This window comes from Taeniopygia guttata, chromosome 4, assembly GCF_048771995.1.
Source record: "Taeniopygia guttata chromosome 4, bTaeGut7.mat, whole genome shotgun sequence".
In the NCBI taxonomy this organism is placed as follows: domain Eukaryota; kingdom Metazoa; phylum Chordata; class Aves; order Passeriformes; family Estrildidae; genus Taeniopygia; species Taeniopygia guttata.
In genome coordinates this window covers 1,562,389-1,584,095 of record NC_133028.1, presented here as the reverse complement: position 1 = coordinate 1,584,095, position 21,707 = coordinate 1,562,389, and the positions used below count along the sequence as shown (strand labels likewise).

General features: G+C 59.9%; 2 protein-coding genes across 9 annotated transcripts in view; one reads left to right on the top strand and one right to left on the bottom strand.

Moving 5' to 3' along the window:
- Nucleotides 1-299: 299 nt before the first annotated feature.
- Nucleotides 300-8,960, bottom strand: LOC121469838 (C-type lectin domain family 4 member F-like). Its single transcript, XM_041715576.2, has 6 exons — nt 8,542-8,960; nt 7,301-7,381; nt 5,732-5,773; nt 5,495-5,646; nt 3,284-3,396; nt 300-1,885 (listed from the first exon to the last, which is right to left on the bottom strand). Exons 1-6 carry the CDS (start codon nt 8,720-8,722, stop codon nt 1,729-1,731), a joined length of 726 nt encoding a protein of 241 aa, XP_041571510.2. The 5' UTR covers nt 8,723-8,960; the 3' UTR covers nt 300-1,728.
- A 4,948-nt stretch (nt 8,961-13,908) lies between these two features.
- Nucleotides 13,909-21,707, top strand: part of LOC115494837 (transcription factor COE4) — a 31,092-nt gene continuing 23,293 nt past the window's right edge. For 6 of the 8 annotated variants that reach the window (XR_012055473.1, XR_012055471.1, XR_012055474.1 and 3 more), the window contains exons 1-3: nt 13,910-14,387; nt 15,004-15,119; nt 21,068-21,224. Coding sequence is in view for 4 of the 8 variants with exons in the window: in XM_041715571.2 (XP_041571505.2) it covers nt 14,148-14,387; nt 15,004-15,119; nt 21,068-21,224 (513 nt within the window). In the remaining 4 variants the exon portion in view is untranslated. Of the gene's footprint in view, nt 14,388-15,003; nt 15,120-21,067; nt 21,225-21,707 lie in introns of all 8 variants that reach the window. The other 2 variants (XM_072927834.1, XM_041715572.2) reach the window with 1 other exon arrangement.

The following is a 21,707-nucleotide window of genomic DNA, read 5'->3' as shown; positions in this document are numbered from 1 at the left end:
GGAACAATCCCTCTGGATTGGGGAGGGGGGGGTGAGATCCCTAAATAGGGAAGATGATCCCACTGAATATTTTTGGAGGGATCATCCCACAAAATGGGAGGGATCATCCCAAAGATTTGGAGGGACCATCTCACTCATTTTTGGGGGATTGAACTTCCAGGATCATCCCAACGTTTTGAAGGGACCATCCCACTGATTTTTGGGGGATTGAACTTTCCGGATCCGAAACTGTGGGATCATCGCACAGTTTTGGAGGGATCAACCCACAGGATGGGAGAGATCATTCCGTTATTTTTTTTGGGGAATTTAACCTCCTGGATACGAGGGGGATAATCCCACAGTTTTGGAGGGATCATCCCATGATTTTTGGGGGATTGAACCTCCTGGATCCGAGTGGGATCATGGCATTCTTTTGAAGGGATCATCCCACAGGATGGGAGGGACCATTCCACTGATTTTTGGAGGGATCACCTCACAGTTCTGGAGGGACCATCCCACAGTTCTGGAGGGACCATCCCACAGTTTTGGAGGGATCATCCCATAAAATGGGAAGGATCATCCCACTGAATGGGATGATCTCAATGGATTCAATGATCTCAATGGATGATCTCAATGGATCTCAATGGATTCAATCCAGGGATTGAACCTCCTGGATCTGAGTAGGATCATCCCACAGTTTTGGAGGGAGCATCTCATAGGATGGAAAGGATCATCCCACTGATTTTTGGGGGATTGAACCTCCTGGATATGACTGGGATCATCCCACAAACCACTCATTTTTGAGAATTGAACTTTCTGGATCTGAGTAGGATCATCCCATAAAATAGGAAGGATTATCCCACTGAATTTGGGGGATTTAACCTCCTGGATCCGAGTAGGACCATCCCACAGTTTTGGAGGGATCATCCCACAGGATGGGAGGGATCATCCCACTGACTTTTGGGGGATTGAACCTCCTGGATCTGAGTAGGACCATCCCACAGTTTTGGAGGGATCATCCCACTGATTTTTGGGGGATTGAACCTCCTGGATCTGAGTAGGATCATCCCACAGTTTTGGAGGGATCATCCCACAGGATTGGAGGGATCATCCCACTGATTTTTGGGGGATTGAACCTCCTGGATATGACTGGGATCATCCCACAAACCACTGATTTTTGGAGAATTGAACTTTCTGGATCTGAGTAGGACCATCCCACAGTTCTGGAGGGATCATCCCATAAAATGGGAAGGATCATCCCACTGAATTTGGGGGATTGAACCTCCTGGATCCGAGTGGGATCATGGCATTCTTTTGGAGGGATCATCCCACAGGATGGGGGGGACCATTCCACAGATTTTTGGAGGGATCACCTCACAGTTCTGGAGGGACCATCCCACAGTTTTGGAGGGATCATCCCATAAAATGGGAAGGATCATCCCACTGAATTTAGGGGATTGAACCTCCTGGATCTGAGTAGGATCATCCCACAGTTTTGGAGGGATCATCCCACTGACTTTTGGGGGATTGAACCTCCTGGATATGACTGGGATCATCCCACAAACCACTGATTTTTGGAGAATTGAACTTTCTGGATCCGAGTAGGATCATCCCACAGTTTTGGAGGGATCATCCCACAGTTTTGGAGGGATCTGAGCCCCCTGGACCCCAGAATCCCCCAGGACTAACGGGATCACCCCACAACTCGCCGAACACCCCAAACCCCCGTGCCCCACCTCTCGGGGGCGCTCAGGGGGCGCCGAGGTCCCGCTGGCACACCCAGGGGAAGCTGAAGTTGCAGTTGTGGTCGTTCCAGAGCCCCGCGCCCACCGGGTGGATCTGGGCGCAGCTCTCGCCGCCCCAGCGGCCGTGGTCGGTGCTGTCCGGCTGGCCTGGCGCCCAGAAACTGCCCCCGCGGCGGCCGTCAGCGCCGGCACCCCGCCGGATTTAGGGGATCACCCCGCGGGATTAGTGGGGTCAACCCGCGGGATTTAGGGGATCAACCTGCTGGGTTAGTGGGGTCATCCCACAGGATTTAGGGAATCATCCCATTTGGTTTAGGGGATCATCCTGCGGGATTAGTGGGGTCATCCAATGGGATTAGTGGGGTCACCCCATGGGATTAGTGGGGTCAACCCATGGGATTTAGGGGATCACCCCGCGGGATTAATGGGGTTACCCCGTGGGATTCAGGGGATCAACCTGATGGGTTAGTGGGGTCACCCCGCGGGATTTAGGGGATCATCCCATGGGATTTAGGGGATCAACCTGATGGGTTAGTGGGGTCATCCCATGGGATTTAGGGAATCATCCCATGGGATTTAGGGAATCAACCTGCTGGGTTAGTGGGGTCACCTTGCAGGATTTAGGGAATCAACCTGATGGGTTAGTGGGATCAACTCACGGGATTTAGGGGATCATCCTGCGGGATTAGTGGGGTCATCCAATGGGATTAGTGGGGTCAACACGTGGGATTAGTGGGGTCACCCCGTGGGATTTAGGGGATCACCCCGTGGGATTAGTGGGGTCACCCGGTGGGATTTAGGGAATCAACCTGCTGGGTTAGTGGGGTCATCCCGCGGGATTTAGGGCATCATCCCGCGGGATTTAGGGCATCATCCCGTGGGATTTAGGGCATCATCCCGTGGGATTAGTGGGGTCATCCTGCGGGATTTAGGGGATCAACCTGCTGGGTTAGTGGGGTCATCCCATTGGGTTTAGGGGATCTGAGCCCCATGGGTTAGTGGGGTCACCCTGCTGGATTTAGGGGATCAACCTACTGGATTAGTGGGGTTGTCCCGCTGGGTTAGTAGGGTCATCCCACTTAATTTAGAAGATTGTCCTGTTGGATTTAGGGGATCAATCTGCTGGGTTAGTGGGGTCGTCCCACTGGGTTAGTGGGGTCACCCCATGGGATTTAGCAGATCTTCCCACTGGGTTAGTGGGATGGTCCCATCTGGTTTAGGGGATCTGAGCCCCATGGATTTAGGGGATTATCCCACTGGATTTAGGGGATCATCCCAGTGGATTTGGGGGAGATGAACCCTCTGGATAAGAGGGATCATCCTACAGGATGGGAGGAATCATCCCACTGATCTTTGGGGCACTGAAGCTCCTGGATATGAGTGGGATCATCCCACAGGATTAACGGGATCATCCCGCTGATTTCTGAGGGATTGAACCTGCTCAGCGCTCGGGGACAGCCGTGTCCCCAGGTGTCCCCAGGTGTGCCCAGGTGTCCCCAGGTGTCCCCAGGTGTCCCCAGATGTCCCCAGGTGTCCCCAGGTGTCCCCACCCCGCTCACCTGTGCTCGGGGGAATAGGGGGTCCCGTCCGACCAGCGCCAGGAGCGCCCTGGGCCCGTGGCCGCCAGCCCGATCCAGTAGGTGCCACCTCGGGCCTCCCGCGCCAGGTAGGCCTGGGGACACGGGGACAGGTGAGGGGACAGGTGAGGGGACACGGGGACAGGGGAGGGGACAGGGGAGGGGACAGGGGAGGGGACAGGGGACAGGTGAGGGGACAGGGGAGAGGACAGGGGAGGGGACACGGGGACAGGTGAGGGGACAGGGGGACAGGGGAGGGGACAGGGGAGGGGACACGGGGACAGGTGAGGGGACAGGTGAGGGGACACGGTGATGGGTGAGGGGACATGGGGACATGGGGACAGGTGAGGGGACACAGGGACAGGTGAGGGGACATGGGGATGGGGGAGGGGACAGGTGAGGGGACATGGGGACAGGTGAGGGGACATCGGGACAGGGGAGGAGACACGAGAATGGGGAACAGGGGAACAGATGGGATGGGGTGGGAAGGGTGACGTGGATAGGGGGACAAGAGAGGGGACACGGGGACAGGTGAGGGGACAGGGGAGGGGACACGGGGACAGGTGAGGGGACACGGGGAGGGGAGGGAACATGGGGACAGGGGAGGGGACACGGGGATGGGGGACGGGACAGGGGAAGGGACAGCGGAATGGGGGACAGGGGAACAGAGGGGTGGGGTGGGAAGGGGGACATGGATAGGGGGACAGGTGAGGGGACACGGGGACAGCTGAGGGGACGGGGGGGACAGCGGAATGGGGGACAGGGGAACATGTAGGATGGGGTGAAAGGGGGACATGGGTGGGGGTGACAAGTGAGACAGAGGAGGGGACACGGGACAGTGTGGCAGGGGACACCGGGACAGGTGGGGGGGACGTTGGAAGGGGTGGGCAGGAGGGTGTGAGGGTAGGAGGGGTGGGGGACGAGAGTTGGGGACAGGGGCACAGGACGGGGCTTGGGGACAGGGGTTGTGAGCAGGGGTTGGGGACAGGATTTGGGGACAAGACAGGGTTTGGGGACAGGTTCTGTGCATGGGATTTGGGGACGGGAAGGATTTGGGGACAGGGGCTGTGTGCAGGATTTGGGGACAGGATTTGGGGACAGGGCAGGGTTTGGGGACAGGGGCTGTGAGCAGGATTTGGGGACAGGATTTGGGGACAGGACAGGATTTGGGGAAAGGATTTGGGGACAGGAAAGAATTTGGGGACAGGGGCTGTGAGCAGGATTTAGGGACAGGATCTGGAGATAGGACAGGATTTGGGGACAGGATTTGGGGACAGGACAGGATTTGGGGACAGGGGCTGTGAGCAGGATTTAGGGACAGGATCTGGGGACAACACAACTCTACAAAGGTCTGTGCCCAGGATTTGGGGACAGGGGCTGTGCGTGGGATTTGAGGACAGGACAGGTATTGGGGGCAGGATTTGGGGACAGGGGCTGTGAGCAGGATTTGGGGACATGGGACAGGATTTGGGGACAAGGGCTGTCTGCAGGGTTTGGGGACAGGATTTGGGGACAGGACAGAGTTTGGGGACAGGGGCTGTGAGCAGGATTTGGGGACATGGGACAGGATTTGGGGACAAGGGCTGTCTGCAGGGTTTGGGGACAGGATTTGGGGACAGGACAGAGTTTGGGGACAGGGGCTGTGAGCAGGATTTGGGGACAGGATTTGGGGACAGGACAGAGTTTAGGGACAGAGGCTGTGAGCAGGATTTGGGGACAGGATTTGGGGACAGGACAGAGTTTGGGGACAGGGGCTGTGAGCAGGATTTGGGGACATGGGACAGGATTTGGGGACAAGGGCTGTCTGCAGGGTTTGGGGACAGGATTTGGGGACAGGATTTGGGGACAGGACAGAGTTTGGGGACAGGGGCTGTGAGCAGGATTTGGTGACAGGACAGGACAGGGTTAAGGGACAGGACAGGATTTGGGGACAGAGGCTGTGAGCAGGATTTAGGGACAGGACAAGATTTGGGGACAGGGGCTGTGAGCAGGGTTTGGGGACAGGATTTGGGGACAGGACAGAGTTTGGGGACAGGGGCTGTGTGCAGGATTTGGGGACAGGACAGGATTTGGTGACAGGACAGGATTTGGGGACAGGCCCCTCCAGGTGCCCAGGCAGACGCTGCTCAGCTGGGAGGGGACAGAGCAGGACAGGACAGGCGTGGCCGTCCCCGGGGGTGTCCCCAGCCTCACCTGCTCCTCGGCGCTGGTGACAGAGGCCAGGTGCGCGTGTGTCACCGCGCAGGCGGCCGCGGCCGCGGCCCAGGGCTGCCGCTGCACCGAGAACAGGTAAATCTTGCCGCGGTGGTAGCGCCAGCCCAGCGCCAGCCCCTGCAGCCACTGCCCTGTGCGGGGACACGGCGACACCGCTGTCACACCTCTGTCACACCCCCCTGTCACCGCCTTTGTCGCCTCCCCCCCGTCACCCACCGAGCCGGTCCTGCCGCCGCTGCGCCGCTGAAGGGATGCGACCTGTGGGGACACGGGGACAGGGACAGGAGTGGGGTTTGGGGACAGGGGACACGGGTTGGGGACAGGGCTGGGGACAGAATTTGTGGGCAGGGGCTGGGGACAGGAGCTGGAACAGAGTTTGGGGACAGGGACTGCGGGCTGGGGACAGTTTGGGGACAGGGGCTGAGTGCAGGATTTGGGGACACGGGACAGGATTTGGGGACAGGACAGGGGCTCAGAAGAGGATTTGGTGACATGGGACAGGGTTTGGGGACACGATTTGGGGACAGGACAGGATTTGGGGACAGGGGACAGGGTTTGGGGACACGATTTGGGGACAGGACAGGATTTGGGGACAGGGGCTGTGAACAGGATTTGGTGACACAGGACAGGGTTTGGGGACAGGGTTTGGGGTCAGGATTTGGGGACAAGACAGGATTTGGGGACATGGGACAGGATTTGGGGACAGGGGCTGTGAACAGGATTTGGTGACATGGGACAGGGTTTGGGGAAAGGATTTGGGGACAGGGTTTGGGGACAGGATTTGGGGACATGGGACAGGGTTTGGGGAAAGGATTTGGGGACAGGGTTTGGGGACAGGATTTGGGGACAGGACAGGATTTGGGAACAGGGGCTGTGAACAGGATTTGGTGACATGGGACAGGGTTTGGGGAAAGGATTTGGGGACAGGGTTTGGGGACAGGATTTGGGGACAGGGGTTGTGAACAGGATTTGGGGACAGGGGACAGGATTTGGGGAAAGGATTTGGGGACAGGGTTTGGGGACAGGATTTGGGGACAGGACAGGATTTGGGAACAGGGGTTGTGAACAGGATTTGGGGACAGGGGACAGGATTTGGGGACAGGGGCTCAGAAGAGGATTTGGTGACACGGGACAGGGTTTGTGGACAGGACAGGGTTTGGGGACAGGATTTGGGGACAAGACAGGATTTGGGGACAGGGGCTCAGAAGAAGGTTTGGGGACAGGGGACAGGGTTTGGGGACAGGATTTGGGGACAGGACAGGATTTGAGGACAGGGGCTGTGAACAGGATTTGGGGACACGGGACAGGATTTGGGGACAGGGGCTGTGAACAGGATTTGGGGACATGGGACAGGATTTAGGGGACAGGGGCTCAGAAGAGGATTTGGTGGCATGGGACAGGGTTTGGGGACACGGGACAGGATTTGGGGACAGGGGCTGTGAACAGGATTTGGGGACACGGGGCAGGATTTGGGGACAGGGGACAGGGTTTGGGGACAGGATTTGGGGACAGGGGCTGTGGACAGGATTTGGGGACAGGGGACAGGATTTGGGAACAGGGGCTGTGAACAGGATTTGGGGACAGGGGACAGGATTTGGGGACAGGGGCTGTGAACAGGATTTGGGGACACGGGACAGGGTTTGGGGACAGGACAGAGGCTGGGGACAGGACGGGAGCTGGGAACAGTGGCTGTCCATGGCATTTGGGGACAGCAGCTGCAGGCAGGGTTTGGGGACAGGGCCTGGTGACAGGTTGGGGACAGTGCCCGTGCCGGGGGTCCCTCACCGTTGGGGTCGGGGCCCAGGGGGTCGGTGGCCGCTGCCAGCTCCGCCCGCGCCTCCTGCAGCTCCCGCTGGCTCTGCGAGTCTTGGGGTGGGGGTGGGGTGGGGGGACAGGGGAGTGACAGGACCCCCGACCCTGCACGGGTCCCTGCACGGGGTCCCTGTCCCCTCCTGACCCTACCCGGGACCCCCCAACTCCTCCCGACCCAGAGACCCCCGCCCCAGCCCGGCCTGGCCGTGCCCATTTTGGGGTGGGGACAGCGCCGGGAGGGGACCCCCGACCCATGGCCGGGGACCCCCGGCCACTCCCTGCCCGTGCCCGGAGCCCCCTGCCCGCTCCCCGCCCCACTCCCCGTCCCTCTCCAGACCCCTCCCCACTCCCAACCCCTCTCCCAACCCTTTCCCAGCCCCCTCCCCATTCCCAGCCCTTCTCCAACCCCTCCCAAGCCCCCAGCCCCACACCCAGCCCCTCCCCATCTCCCTCCCAAGCCCCCAGCCCCACTCCCAGCCCCTCTCCCAACCCCTCCCCAAACCCCAGCCCCGCTTCCAGCTCCTCTTCCATCCCTTTTCCCTATCCCAACCCCTCTCCCTCTTCCATCCCCTCCCAACTCCTCTCGCAGCCCCTCCCCAAACCCCAACCCCTTCCTAACCCCCCTCCCAGCCCCTCCCCATTCCCGGCCTCTCTCCAGCCTCTCTCCAACCTCATTCCCAAACCCTCTCCCTTTTCCATCCCCTCCCAGAAGCCTTCCCAGCCCCTTTTCCCAAACCCCAGCCCCTTTTCCCAAACCCCAGCCCCTTTTCCCAAATCCCAGCCCTTTCCCAACCCCTCTCCCATTCCCGGCCCCTCTCCTGCCTCTTCCAACCCCTTTCCCAGCCCCTCTCCAAATCCCAGCCCCTTTCCCAACTTTTCCCAAATCCCAGCCCCTTTCCCAGCCCCTTTCTCATCTTTTCCCAAATCCCAGCCCCTTTCCCAACTTTTCCCAAACCCCAGCGCCTTTCCCAGCCCCTTTCCCAACTTTTCCCAAACCCCAGCCCCTGTTCCCAAACCCCAGCCCCTTTCCCAGCCCCTTTTCCATATTTTTCCAAATCCCAGCCCCTTTCCCAACTTTTCCCAAACCCCAGCCCCTTTCCCAGCCCCTTTCCCAACTTTTCCCAAATCCCAGCCCTTTCCCAGCCCTTTCCCAGCCCCTTTCCCACCCCTTCCCGCCCGTGGCTGTCCCCGCTGTCCCCTCTGTCCCCACTCACAGAGTGTCCCCAGCGCCGCCAGGGCCGCCACCAGCAGCAGCAGCGCGGCCGTGCCCAGCGCCCGGCGACACGCGCGACACCGCGGGGACAGCGCGGGTGGCGGCGGCCCGGGGTCCCCGCGGGCCCGGGGGGGCGGGTACCGGATCTCCAGGGTCTCGTACAGGTCGGGGCTGTTGGCCATGGCCCCGGCGACACGCTGGGGACAGGGACGGTGCTGGCCCCGCTTCCTGCTCCGTGCCAGCCGGGGGAACAGGAACCCCGCTGATGCCACCCGCCCGGCGTCACGCGTGTCCCCACGCCCCCAGGGGACAGCCAGCCCGCCCTGGGGACGGGCAGGGGGTGAGGGGCTGGAGCCCGCGGCCAGCCCTGTGTCCCTGTGTGTCCCTGGTCCTGTCCTCGTCCTTGTCCCTGTCCCCAGTCCTGACCCTGGCGCTGGACTGGTCCCTGAGTCTGTCCCTGATCCAGTGACAGGGGCAGGACTGGGGACAGGGACAAGGATGGGGACAGGATCAGACAGGAACAGTTCCCATCCTTGTCCCTGATCCTGTCCCCATCCTTATCCCTGTCCCCTGTCATCGGACTGGTTCCTGTCCCTTAGTCTGTCCCTGATCCTGTCCTCATCCTTGTCCTCGACTGTGTCCCCAATCCTGTCCTTGTCCCTGACTCCGTCCCTTGTCCCTGTCCCCAGTCCTGACCCTGTCACTGGACTGGTCCCTGTCCCTGATCCTGTCCCCATCCTTGTCCCTGATCGTGTCCCCAGTCCTCGTCCCTGTCTGATCCTGTCCCCATCCTTGTCCCTGTCCCCTGTCCCTGGACTTGTCCCTGTCCCTGTTACTGACCTTGTCCCAGTCACTGTCCCAGATCCTGAGCTTGTCCCAGTCCCTCTGTCCCCAGCCCCGTCCCCGTGTCCCTCTGTCCCTGTGTCCCTAAATCCCTCTGTCCCTCTGTCCCTCTGTCCCTGTGTCCCTGTGTCCCCCTGTCCCTGTGTCCCTAAATCCCTGTGTCCCTGTGTCCCCGTGTCCCTGTCCCCACTTCACTCACTTCTCCCACCCTCAGACACCGAAATCCCAGAGAAATCCCGGAATCCCAATGGGCCAGTGACCCCAGACTGGCCAAATTCACCCCAAAATCGGGTGAATTCAAACTGGGCATGGACACCGCAAAATGGCGAAAATTCACCCCAAAAATGGATCCTGTCACCCCAAAACAGGGAAAATTCACCCCGAAATTGGGTGAATTTAAACTGGGCATGGACAGCACAAAACGGGGAAAATTCACCCCAAAATGGAAAAAATTCACCTAAAACGGGGAAAATTCACCCCAAAATTGTGTGAATTCAAGCTGGGCATGGACACCACAAAATGGAGAAAATTCACCCCAAAATAGAAAAAATTCACCCTAAAAATGGATTCTTTCACCCCAAAACAGGGAAAATTCACCCCAAAATTGGGTGAATTTAAACTGGGCATGGACACCACAGAATTGGGCAAATTCACCCTAAAGCTGGGAAAATTCACCTAAAAATGGGGAAAATTCATCCCAAAATGGGAAAAATTCACCCCAAAAATGGATCTGGTCATCCCAAAACTGGGAAAATTCACCCCAAAATGGGAAAAATTCACCCCAAAAATGGATTCGGTCACCCCAAAACTGGGAAAATTCACCCCAAAATTGGGTGAATTTAAACTGGGCATGGACACCACAGAATTGGGCAAATTCACCCTAAAGCTGGGAAAATTCACCTAAAAATGGGGAAAATTCACCCCAAAATGGGAAAATTCCCCCAAACAGGGAAAATTCTCCCCAAAAATGGATCCAGTCACCCCGAAATGGGGAAAATTCACCCCAAACTTGCCAAATTCACCCCAAAATTGGATGAATTCAAATTAGTCATGGACATCCCCAAATGAGGAAAATTCACCCCAAACAGGGAAAATTCACCCCAAAAATGGATCTGGTATCCCCAAAATGAGGAAAATTCACCCCAAATGGGGAAATTCACCCCAAAAATGGATCTGGTCACTCCAAAATGGGGAAAATACATCCCAAAAGTGGGAAAATACACCACAAATGGGGAAAGTATACCCCAAAGGGTAAAAATTAATCCCAAAATGGGGAAAATTCACCATAAAACTGGGAAAATTCACTACAAAAATATATCCAGTCACACCAAACTGGCCAAATTCACCCCAAAATGGGGAAAATTCATCCCAAACTGAGAAAATTCATCCTAAAACTGGGCAAATTCACCCCAAAATTGGATCTGGTCACCCCAATATGGGGAAAATTCACTCCAAAATGGGAACAAATGCATCGCAAATGGGGAAAATGCACCTCAAATGGGAAAAATTCATCCCAAAACTGGGAAAATCCATCCCAAGAATGGATCCGATCTCCTGAAAATGGGAAAAATTCATCCCAAAACTGGGAAAATCCACCCCAAGAATGGATCTGATCTGAAAATGGGGGAAATTCACCCCAAAACTGAGAAAATTCACCTCAAAGCTGAGAAAATTCACCACAAAACTGAGAAAATTCACCACAAAACTGAGGAAATTCACTCCAGAACTGAACAAATTCACCTCAAACGTGGAAAATTCACCCCAAAACTGAACAAATCCACCCCAAACCGACCCCTTGAAGATTCTGGGATTGTTGGGTTGAAGCTTCTCGCCAACTCCATCATCCCAGAACGGTTTGGGCTGGTTAAAAAACCATAAAAAAACCCCAAACCCTCAAATTTGGGCTGGAATTCCGGGATTTTTCCCCTTCTCCCGTGGAATTCCCACGGGTTTGGGGACAGGGGGACCTCGGGGGGTGCCGGTGGCACCGGGGGTGACTCAGGCCGGACGTTCCCCAATATCCGGGGCCGCGGGAATGGGGAAGGAAACGGGAATTGCGCAAGGCGGGGATGGGGACGGGGTTGGGGTGAATTTGTTCATTTTGGGGTGAATTTTCCTAATTTGGGGTGAGTTTTCCCAATTTGGGGTGAATTTGTTCAGTTTTGAGGTGACTGGACCCAGTTTGGGGCGAATGGATCCAGTTCTGGGGTGAATTTGTTCAGTTCTGGGGTGAATTTTCCCAATCTGGGGTGAATTTGTTCAGTTTTGGGATGAATTTGTTCAGTTTTGGGGTGAATTTTCCCTGTTTGGGGCAAATTTGTTCAGTTTTGGGGTGAATTTTCCCAGTTTGGGTTGAATTTTCCAAATTTGGGGTGAATTTGTTCAGTTTTGAGGCAAATTTGTTCAGTTTTGGGGTGAATTTGTCCAGTTTTGGGTTGCCTGGACCCATTTTGGGGTGACTGGACTGAGTTTTGGGATGAATTTTTCCAATTTGGGGAATTTCCACAGTTTGAGGTAACCTGACCCAATTTGGGGGTAAATGTATCCATTTTTGGGGTCAATTTTCCCGGTTTTGGGATTAATTTTCCCAGTTTTGGTGTGAATTTTCCCACTTTTGGGATGGCTTTTCTGAGGTTTGGGCTGAATTTTCCCAGTTTTGGGGTGATCAGACCCAGTTTGTGGTGACTGGATCCACTTTTTGGGATGAATTTGCCCAGTTTTGGGGTGAATTTGCTCACTTTGGGGTGTCTCTGCCCAGTTTAGGGCAAATTCACCCAGTGTGGAGCAAATTTGGCCAGTTCTGGGGTTCAGCGGCCAGTTTTGGGGTGAATTCTCCCGTTTTGGGATATCAGTGCCCAGTTTGGGGTTTTCTGTGCCCATTTCTGGACATTGGGATGGACACATGGAGGGATGGACACTGGGGTGGACAGATGGACACTGGGGTGGACACATGGAGGGATGGGCACTGGGACGGACATTGGGGTGGACAAATGGATGTTGGGATGGACAAATGGACACTGGGGTGGACACTGGGAAGGACATTGGGATGGACATTGGGGTGGACACTGGGATGGACACTGGCATGGACAGATGGACACTGGGATGGACATTGGGGTGGACAAATGGATGTTGGGATGGACAAATGGACACTGAGAAAGACACTGGGGTGGACAAATGGACATCGGGGTGGACAAATGGACACTAAGAAAGACACTGGGGTGGACAAATGGATGTTGCAATGGACACATGAACATTGGGATGGACACTGATATGGCCAAATGGACACTGGGATGGACAAATGGACACTGGGATGGACAAATGGACACTGGGGTGGACACTGGGATGGACAAATGGACACTGGGATGGACAAATGGACACTGGGATGGACAGGGTCACGGATGGTTGGACACTGGAACAGGTGGATGGATGGACATGGCAGATGGACACTGGGATGCACGGACAGATGGACACTGGGATGGATGGACGGATGGGTGGATGGACAGATGGACACTGGGATGGACGGATGGATGGGTGGATGGACAGATGGACACTGGGATGGATGGAGGTGTGCACAGATGGATGTTGGGATGGACACCGGGATGGACAGATGGACACCAGGATGGACATGGGGGTGACAAGGACATGGACAGGTGGAACCCCTGGGCCCTTTTTGGGGTCACCTCGGGGTGTCCCTGGGGACACATTGGGGTCACTTTGTGCCACCCATTTGGGGTCACCTTGGGATCTCCCTGGGGCTGATTTGGGGTATCCCTGGGGACACTTTGGGGTCACTTTGTGTCACCTCTGGTACCCATTTAGGGTCACCCTGAGGACACATTGGGGTCACTTTGTGCCATCCCCGGGACCCATTTGGGGTCACCCCGGGATGTCCCTGGGGCTGATTTGGGGTATCCCTGGGGACACTTTGGGGTCCCTCCCGGGGGTCTCTCCCGGGGGTCCCTCCCGTGGGTCCCTCCCTGGGGTCTCTCCCGGGGGTCCCTCCCGGGGGTCTCTCCCGGGGGTTTCTCCCGGGGGTCTCTCCCTGGGGTCCCTCCCGTGGGTCTCTCCCGGGGGTCTCTCCCGGGGGTCTCTCCCAGGGGTCTCTCCCGGGGGTTTCTCCCGGGGGTCTCTCCCTGGGGTCTCCCCCGGGGGTCTCTCCCGGGGGTCTCTCCCGGGGGTCTCTCCCGGGGGTCATCCCGGGGGTCTCTCCCGGGGGTCCCTCCCGGGGGTCCCTCCCTGGAGTCTCTCCCGGGGGTCTCTCCCTGGGGTCTCTCCCTGGGGTCTCTCCCGGGGGTTTCTCCCGGGGGTCTCTCCTGTGGGTCCCTCCCGGGGGTCTCTCCCGGGGGTTTCTCCCGGGGGTTTCTCCCGGGGGTCTCTCCTGTGGGTCCCTCCCGGGGGTCCCTCCAGAGGGTCCCTCCCGTGGGTCCCTCCCGAGGGTCTCTCCCGGGGGTCTCTCCCGGGTGTCTCTCCCGGGGGTCTCTCCCGGGGGTTCCTCCCGGGGGTCTCTCCCGGGGGTCCCTCCCGGGGGTCTCTCCCGGGGGTCCCTCCCGGGGGTTTCTCCCGGGGGTCTCTCCCGGGGGTCTCTCCCGGGGGTCCCTCCCGGGGGTCTCCCCTCGGGGTGCCCGGCGCCCCCCGCGCTGCGCGGGGAGGGACCGCTCCTCCCCGGAATGATGTCAGCCTGGCCGGCCGCGGCCCCCGCCTCCCCCGGCGGCTCCGGCCCTGCCTCCCCGGGGAGGCGGCGGCGGCGGCGGCGGCGGTACCGGGATGGCCCGGGCCGGTACAGCGGCGGGGCGGCGGCAGCGAGCGCTGCTGCTGCTCATGGTGCTGCTGCCCGAGCCGGGCCACCGGAGCCGGGCCGGGGGGCGGCGGAGGCGGCGGGGAGAAGGCGGTGATGGCGTTGCCGGGACCCCCGGGCCGCCCCCCGTTCGCCCGGTGCTGCTGCTGCTGCCGCTGCCGCCGCCGCCGCCGCTGCCTCCGCCCCGCAACGCCGCCGCCGCCCGCCCGGTAACGGAACCGAGAGCCCCCGCCCCCACCGGGCCCCCCTCCCCCGGCCGCCTCCACTCCTCCCCTGCGCCTCGGCCCTCCCCCCTTCTCTCCCTCCATCCATCCCTCCGGTGCCGCGCTCCATCCCTCCTCCGAGCCTCCCTGCATCCCTCCCCCGAGCCTTCCTCCGGCCCTCCTCTCCCTCCTTCCATCCCTCCCTCCATCCTTCTACTCCTCCTCCGGGCCTCCCTCCCTCCCTCCACTCCTCTGAGCCTTCCTCCTTCCCTCCCTCCTTCCTCCCCATCCCTCCCTCCACTCCTCCCTCCCTCCCTCCCTCCCTCTCCCCCCGCGCCTCTCCCCTCCCCTTCCCCTCCCCTCCCTCGGCTCCGGGGCTCCTCCAGCTCCAACTTCTCGGGCTCTGCCCCCTCCCGCCCCCTCCTCCATCCCCCCGAACCCCCCCGGAGCCTCCCCTCCCTCTCCCTCCCTCTCCCTCCCTCCCTCCCTCCGCAGATGCCGCTTCCCCGGCGGTCGGGACGGCGGCCCCCGGCACCTGCCCGGTGCTGAGCGCGGGGCTGGGGGGGCTTGGGGGGGGGATTCCGGGGGTCCCCCTGAGCCCCCGGTGATGTTCTCGGTGCAGGAGGCGCTGCCCCGGGGGGGGGTCCCCCTGAAGGAGGAGCCGCTGAGCGCGGGGCTCCCCGCCGGCCGCTGGCTGCAGGGCACCGGCATCCTTGATGCCAGCACGGCGGCGCAGAGGTAAGGGGACAGCCCGGGGACAGCTCGGGGACAGCTCGGGGACAGCTCGGGGACACATTTGGGACAGATTTGGGACGACCCGGGGACAGCCCGGCGGCTCTGGGGGTTGCGGGATGGATGCAACCCGAGCTCCGCGGGGCATCCCGAGGTCGGTGTGGGTATCCCGAGGTCCGTGTGGGTATCCCGAGGTCCGTGTGGGTATCCCGAGGGTCGGTGTGGGTATCCCGAGGGTCCCTGTGGGTATCCCGAGGGTCCGTGTGGGTATCCCGAGGGTCGGTGTGGGTATCCCGAGGGTCCGTATGGGCATCCCGAGGGTCCGTGTGGGTATCTCGAGGTCGGTGTGGGTATCCCGGGTTCCACGGGAGTTCCAGGGGCTGTGGGAATGTCAGGGGCTGTGGATGTGCGCCAGGCTCCGTGGGCATCCCAAATTCCACGGGCATCCCGAGCTCTGCAGAGATCCCAAATTCCACGGGCATCCCGGGCTCCGTGGGCATCCCAAATTCCACGGGCATCCCGGGCTCTGCAGAGATCCCAAATTCCACGGGCATCCCGGGCTCTGCAGAGATCCAAAATTCCGTGGGCATCCTGGGCTCAGCGGGCATCCCAAATTCCACGGGCATCCCTGGCTCCGTGGGCATCCCAAGTTCCACGGGCATCACAGGCTCTGCCAGAGATCCCAAATTCCACGGGCATCCCTGGCTCCGTGGGCATCCCAAATTCCATGGGCATCCCAAATTCCACGGGCATCCCTGGCTCCGTGGGCATCCCAAATTCCATGGGCATCCCAAATTCCACGGGCATCCCGAGCTCCTTGGGCATCCCAAATTCCACGGGCATCCCAGCTCTGCAGCCCTCCCGGGCACTGCGGGCATTCCAGGGGCTGTGGGCATCCCGGATTTTGGGAGTGTTCTGGGATCCACGGGAATTCCAGGTCCTGTGGGCATCCTCTGTGGGAATTCCAGGATATTCCATGCCCCGTGGGCACCGTGGGCATTGCGGGTATCCCAGATTCCGTGGGCATTCTTGGCTCCTGGGGGCTCCAGGGGCATCCCAAGATGTGCCCCGCATTTTTCCTGGCATTCCTCGGGCCTCTGGATGCCCTTTCCCGGTGCTCTGGGCATCCCGGGATCCCGGTGGGTTTCAGCTGCCAGGGGTTTGTGCCACCGGGAATGGGATCTGTGCCCATCCCTGCTTTTTTGGGGGGGCTCAAATCCCATTCCTGCCTTTTTTTGGGGGGTTCAAATCCCATTCCTGCCTTTTCCGGGGGGCTCAAATCCCATTCCTGCCTTTTTGGGGGGCTCAAATCCCATTCCCTGTCCTACTGGGGGGCTCAAATCCCATTCCTGCCTTTTTTGGGGGGCTCAAATCCCATTCCTGCCTTTTTGGGGGGCTCAAATCCCATTCCCTGCCTTCCTGGGGACCTCAAATCCCATTCCTTGCTGTTTTGGGGGGGCTCTAATCCTATTCCCTGTGCTCCTGGAGACCTCAAATCCCATTCCCTGTCCTACTGGGGGGCTCAAATCCCATTCCTGCCTTTTTGGGGTTTCAAATCCCATTCCCTGCTCTTTTGGGGTGGCTCAGATCCCATTCCTGCCTTTTTGGGGTCTCAAATCCCATTCCTGCCCTTTTTGGGGTCTCAAATCCCATTCCTGTCTTTTCCGGGGGGCTCAAATCCCATTCCCTGCCCTCCTGAGGACCTCAAATCCCATTCCCTGCTCTTTTTAGGGGCTCAAACCCCATTCCCTGCTCTTTTGGGGGGGCTCAAATCCCATTCCCTGCCTTTTGGGGGGGTCTCAAATCCCATTCCCTTCCCTTTTGGGGTCTCAAATCCCATTTCCTGCCCTTTTGGGGTCTCAAATCCCATTCCCTGCCCTTTTGGGGGGGCTCAAATCCCATTCCCTGCCCTTTTTGGGGTCTCAAATCCCATTCCCTGCCCTTTTGGGGTCTCAAATCCCATCCCTGCCCTCCCTCACTGTCCCCTCTCCCCGTCCCTCTCTCCCCCCTGTGCCCAGAGGGGTCAGTGCCACCCGTGTCCCCTGTCCTGCTGTCCCCTCTGCCGTGTTTGGGGTGTCCCCAAGTGGTCATGGCCTCTCCCTGGGGTCCCCCCAAAACTTCGGGGTGCTGGAAAACCTCAGGGAACTCCCCTAAAAGGACCCCAGCACGGCCACCAGCGCGGTGACAGCCACCCCCGGGGTGACAATGTGACACAGTGCCAGGCTGGGGTTCCCAGGGAGGTGCTGGCGTTGTGTCCCCAAAAGCTCCGCGGGACAGAGTGACACAGCGGGGGTGGCAGCGGTGACAGGGATGTCACCCAGCCGAGCCCTGGTCACTTCGGGGTGTCCCCTCCCGCCCTCCTTGTGCCACCCTGGTGGCATCTGGGTGTGTGCCACCACGCCTGGGGACACCTGGCTGGGGTGGGGTGTGGGGGGTGTGTTACCGCGTGTCCCCAAGGCCACCACAGTGTCCCCAGGGGGTTGGCACCGGGACCCTCTAAACCTCCCACGGCGCGCGTGTCCCCGCGATGTCCCCAAGGACCTGCAGGTGTCCCCGCGGTGGGGTGAGGGTCCCCAAACCCCCCGAACCCCCCCCCCGGGGCCGCCGCCGCTTTCCTGGAAGCGCCGGGGCCGCGGCTGCTTGGAAATGCTTGATTGCCTTTAATAATTAATTAACGCGGCGGGCGGGGCTGGCAGCGCCGGGGGGACACGGCGGGGGACAGCGGCGACAGCCAGAGCCACCCCCCGCCTGTCACCGAGGCGATTTTGGGGGCGCGGAGGGGAATTTTGGGGGTTGGAAGGAGCTGCGGGTGACGCTGTCCCGTTGTAGGGGGGGGGACAGTGAGGGGACAGAGGTGTCCCCGCGGGGGTGGGACCCTGAGGGGACAAGGGACACGCCGCGGTGGCCACGGCAGGTGTGGGGACATGGTGTGACCCGTTTGTGGTGGCCACGCACAGGTGTTGTCACCTCGCCAGGTGACCCTGGGGACAGTTTGGGATCCCGCGGGTGACCCTGGGGACAGTTTGGGACCCTCGAGGGTGTCCCTGGGGACAATTTGGGACCCCGCGGGTGACCCTGGGGACAGTTTGGGACCCCGCGGGTAACCCTGGGGACAGTTCGGGACCCCGCCCGTGTCCCTGGGGACAATTTGGGACCCCGCGGGTGTCCTTGGGGACAGTTCGGGACCCCGCGGGTGACCCTGGGGACAGTTTGGGGACCCTCGAGGGTGACCCTGGGGACAGTTTGGGACCCCGCGGGTGACCCTGGGGACAGTTTGGGACCCTCGAGGGTGTCCCTGGGGACAGTTTGGGACCCCGCGGGTGACCCTGGGGACAATTTGGGACCCTGCGGGTGACCCTGGGGACAGTTTGGGACCCTCGAGGGTGACCCTGGGGACAGTTCGGGACCCCGCGGGTGACCCTGGGGACAGTTTGGGACCCCGCCCGTGTCCCTGGGGACAATTTGGGACCCCGCCCGTGTCCCTGGGGACAGTTTGGGACCCCGTCCCTGTCCCTGGGGACAGTTTGGGGACCCCGGGGAGCAGCTGAAGGAGTTTTTCCTCGGGGAAATGTCCCCAGAGTGTCGCCAAAGTGGGGACACGGTGACAGTGGCGGGGATTGTGCTGGAGTCTCTGAAGTGGCTCTGCTGTCACCGCGGGTGTCGGGGCAGGGACAGCAGCGGTGACAGCGGCGAGCCCGGAGGTGGCACTGAGGGATGGCAGCGCGGGGAGGGCTCAGGGATGTCCCCCCTGTCCCCTCGTGTCCCCGATGTCAGGGGCAGGGTGGCCCCATCGGTGTCCCCTACTCGTGACAGGGAGGGTCCCACGGAGGGGGTGCTGGGGACAGGCTGGTGGTGGCCTTGGGGACAGGCTGGTGGCCCTGGGATGGAGTCCTGGGGGTTTTGGGGACAGGCTGGTGGCCTTGGGGACAGGGTCCTGGGGGTCTTGGGGACAGGCTGGTGGCCGGAGGGATGGGGTCCTGGGCATCTTGGGGACAGGCTGGTGGCCTTGGGGACAGGCTGGTGGCCTTGGGGATGGAATCCTGGTGGCCTTGGGGACAGGCTGGTGGCCTTGGGGACAGGCTGGTGGCCTTGGGGATGGAATCCTGGTGGCCTTGGGGACAGTCTGGTGGCCCTGGGATGGAATCCTGGTGGCCTTGGGGACAGGCTGGTGGCCTTGGGATGGAATCCTGGTGGCCTTGGGGACAGGCTGGTGGCCTTGGGGACAGGGTCCTCAGGGTCTTGGGGACAGGCTGGTGGCCCTGGGGATGGAATCCTGGTGGCCTTGGGGACAGGCTGGTGGCCTTGTGGACAGGGTGCTGTGGGTTTTGGGGGTGCCAGGCCAGGGTGCCGGGGGTCCCAAGGACCGGATTTTGGGATTTGGGGATTTTGGGATTTGGGGATTTTGGGATTCTGGGGACATCGTGCTGGGGGTCCCATGGAGGAGATTTTGGGGGTCCCAGGGTAAATTTCTGGGTGTCCTGGTAATGGGGTGATGTGGGGTCCCCAAAATTTGGGTTCTAGGGGATGGGAATCCTGGTAATGGGGTGCTGGGGTGTTGGTGTTCCATGGTTTTGGGGTTCCTGGTAATGGGGTGCTGGGGTGTTGGTGTTCCATGGTTTTGGGGTTCCTGGTAATGGGGTGCTGGGGTGTTGGTGTTCCATGGTTTTGGGGTTCCTGGTAATGGGGTGCTGGGGTGTTGGTGTTCCCTGGTTTTGGGGTTCCTGGTAATGGGGTGCTGGGGGTCCCTGTGCCAGAGTTTTGGGGCTCCCAAGGATTTGGGTTCTCGGGGATGGGGATCCCAGGGATGGGGTGCTGAGGGTCCCAGAGTTGGGTTCCCCTGGATGGGGTTTTGGGGGTTCTGGGGCTGGGGATCCCCAGGTGTGGGGTTCTCGGGGATGGGGATCCCAGGGAGGGGGTGCTGGGGGTCCCCAGGATGGGGCACTGAGGGTTCCAGTCCTGGGGGTCCGCCAGACAGGGTTTTGGGGTTCTGGTGCTGGGAATCTCCAGGATTTGGGTTCTGGTGCTGGGGATCCCCAGGATTTGGGGTCTTGGGGATGGGGATCTCCAGGACTGGGGTTTTTGGGATGGGGATCCCCAGGATTTGTGTTCCCGGTGCTGGGGATCCCCAGGGTTGGGGTTCCTTGGGATAGGGATCCCCAGGATTTGGGTTATTTGGGATGGGGATCCCCAGGATTTGGGATCTTGGTGCTGGAGATCCCAAGGATGGGGTTTTTTTGGGACAGGGGATCCCCAAGATTTGGGTTCTTTGGGATGGGGATCCCCAGGGTTGGGGTTTTCAGGCATGGAGATCCCCAGGATTTGGGTTCCTGGTGATGGGGATCCCCAAGATTTGTGTTCTCAGGGATGGGGATCTCCAGGATTGGGGTTTTCAGGGATGAGCATCCCCAGGATTTGGGTTCCTGGTGCTGTGGGTCCCCAGGGTTGGAGTTCTTTGGGATGGGGATCTCCAAGATTTGGGTTCCCGGTGCTGGGGGTACCCAGGGTTGGAGTTCTTTGGGACGGGGATCCCCAAGATTTGGGTTCTCGGGAATGGGGATCTCCAGGATTTGGGTTCCCGGTGCTGGGAATCCCCAGGATTTGGGTTCTTTGGGATGGGGATCCCTAGCGTTGAGCGTTGGGGTTTTCAGGCATGGAGATCCCCAGGATTTGGGTTCCTGGTGATGGGGATCTCCAGGATTGGGGTTCCTGGTGATGGGGATCTCCAGGATTGGGGTTTTTAGGGATGAGCATCCCCAGGATTTGGGATCTTGGTGCTGTGGGTCCCCAGGGTTGGAGTTCTTTGGGATGGGGATCCCCAGGATTTGGGTTCTTTGGGATGGGGATCCCCAAGATTTGGGTTCTTGGGAATGGGGATCCCCAGGATTTGGGATCTCGGTGCCGGGGTTGTGGCGGTGGCGCTGTGGCGGCTGTCCCCACACCGTGGCCTGTCACAGCGGGGTGTCGCTGGCCCGCGCTCACTTCGAGAAGCAGCCGCCGGCCAACCTGCGCAAGTCCAACTTCTTCCACTTCGTGCTGGCCATGTACGACCGCCAGGGCCAACCCGTGGAGGTGGAGCGCACCTGCTTCATCGACTTCGTGGAGAAGGAGCGGGTGAGAAACCCCAAAAAAACCCCAAAAGCACCCCAAAAAAACCCCAAAACCACCCCAAAACCACCCCAAAACCACCCCAAAAACCACCCCAAAACCACCCCAAAACCACCCCAAAAAACCCCAAAACCACCCCAAAAACCACCCCAAAACCACCCCAAAACCATCCCAAAAACCACCCCAAAAACCACCCCAAAACCACCCCAAAAACCACCCCAAAACCACCCCAAAAACCACCCCAAAAACCACCCCAAAACCACCCCCAAAACCACCCAAAAACCACCCCAAAACCACCCCAAAACCACCCCAAAACCACTCCAAAACCACCCCAAAAACCACCCCAAAACCAGCCCAAAAACCACCCCAAAAAAACCCCAAAAACCACCCCAAAGCCACCCCAAAAACCACCCCAAAACCACCCCAAAACCACCCCAAAACCACCCCAAAAACCACCACAAAACCACCCCAAAACCACCCCAAAACCAC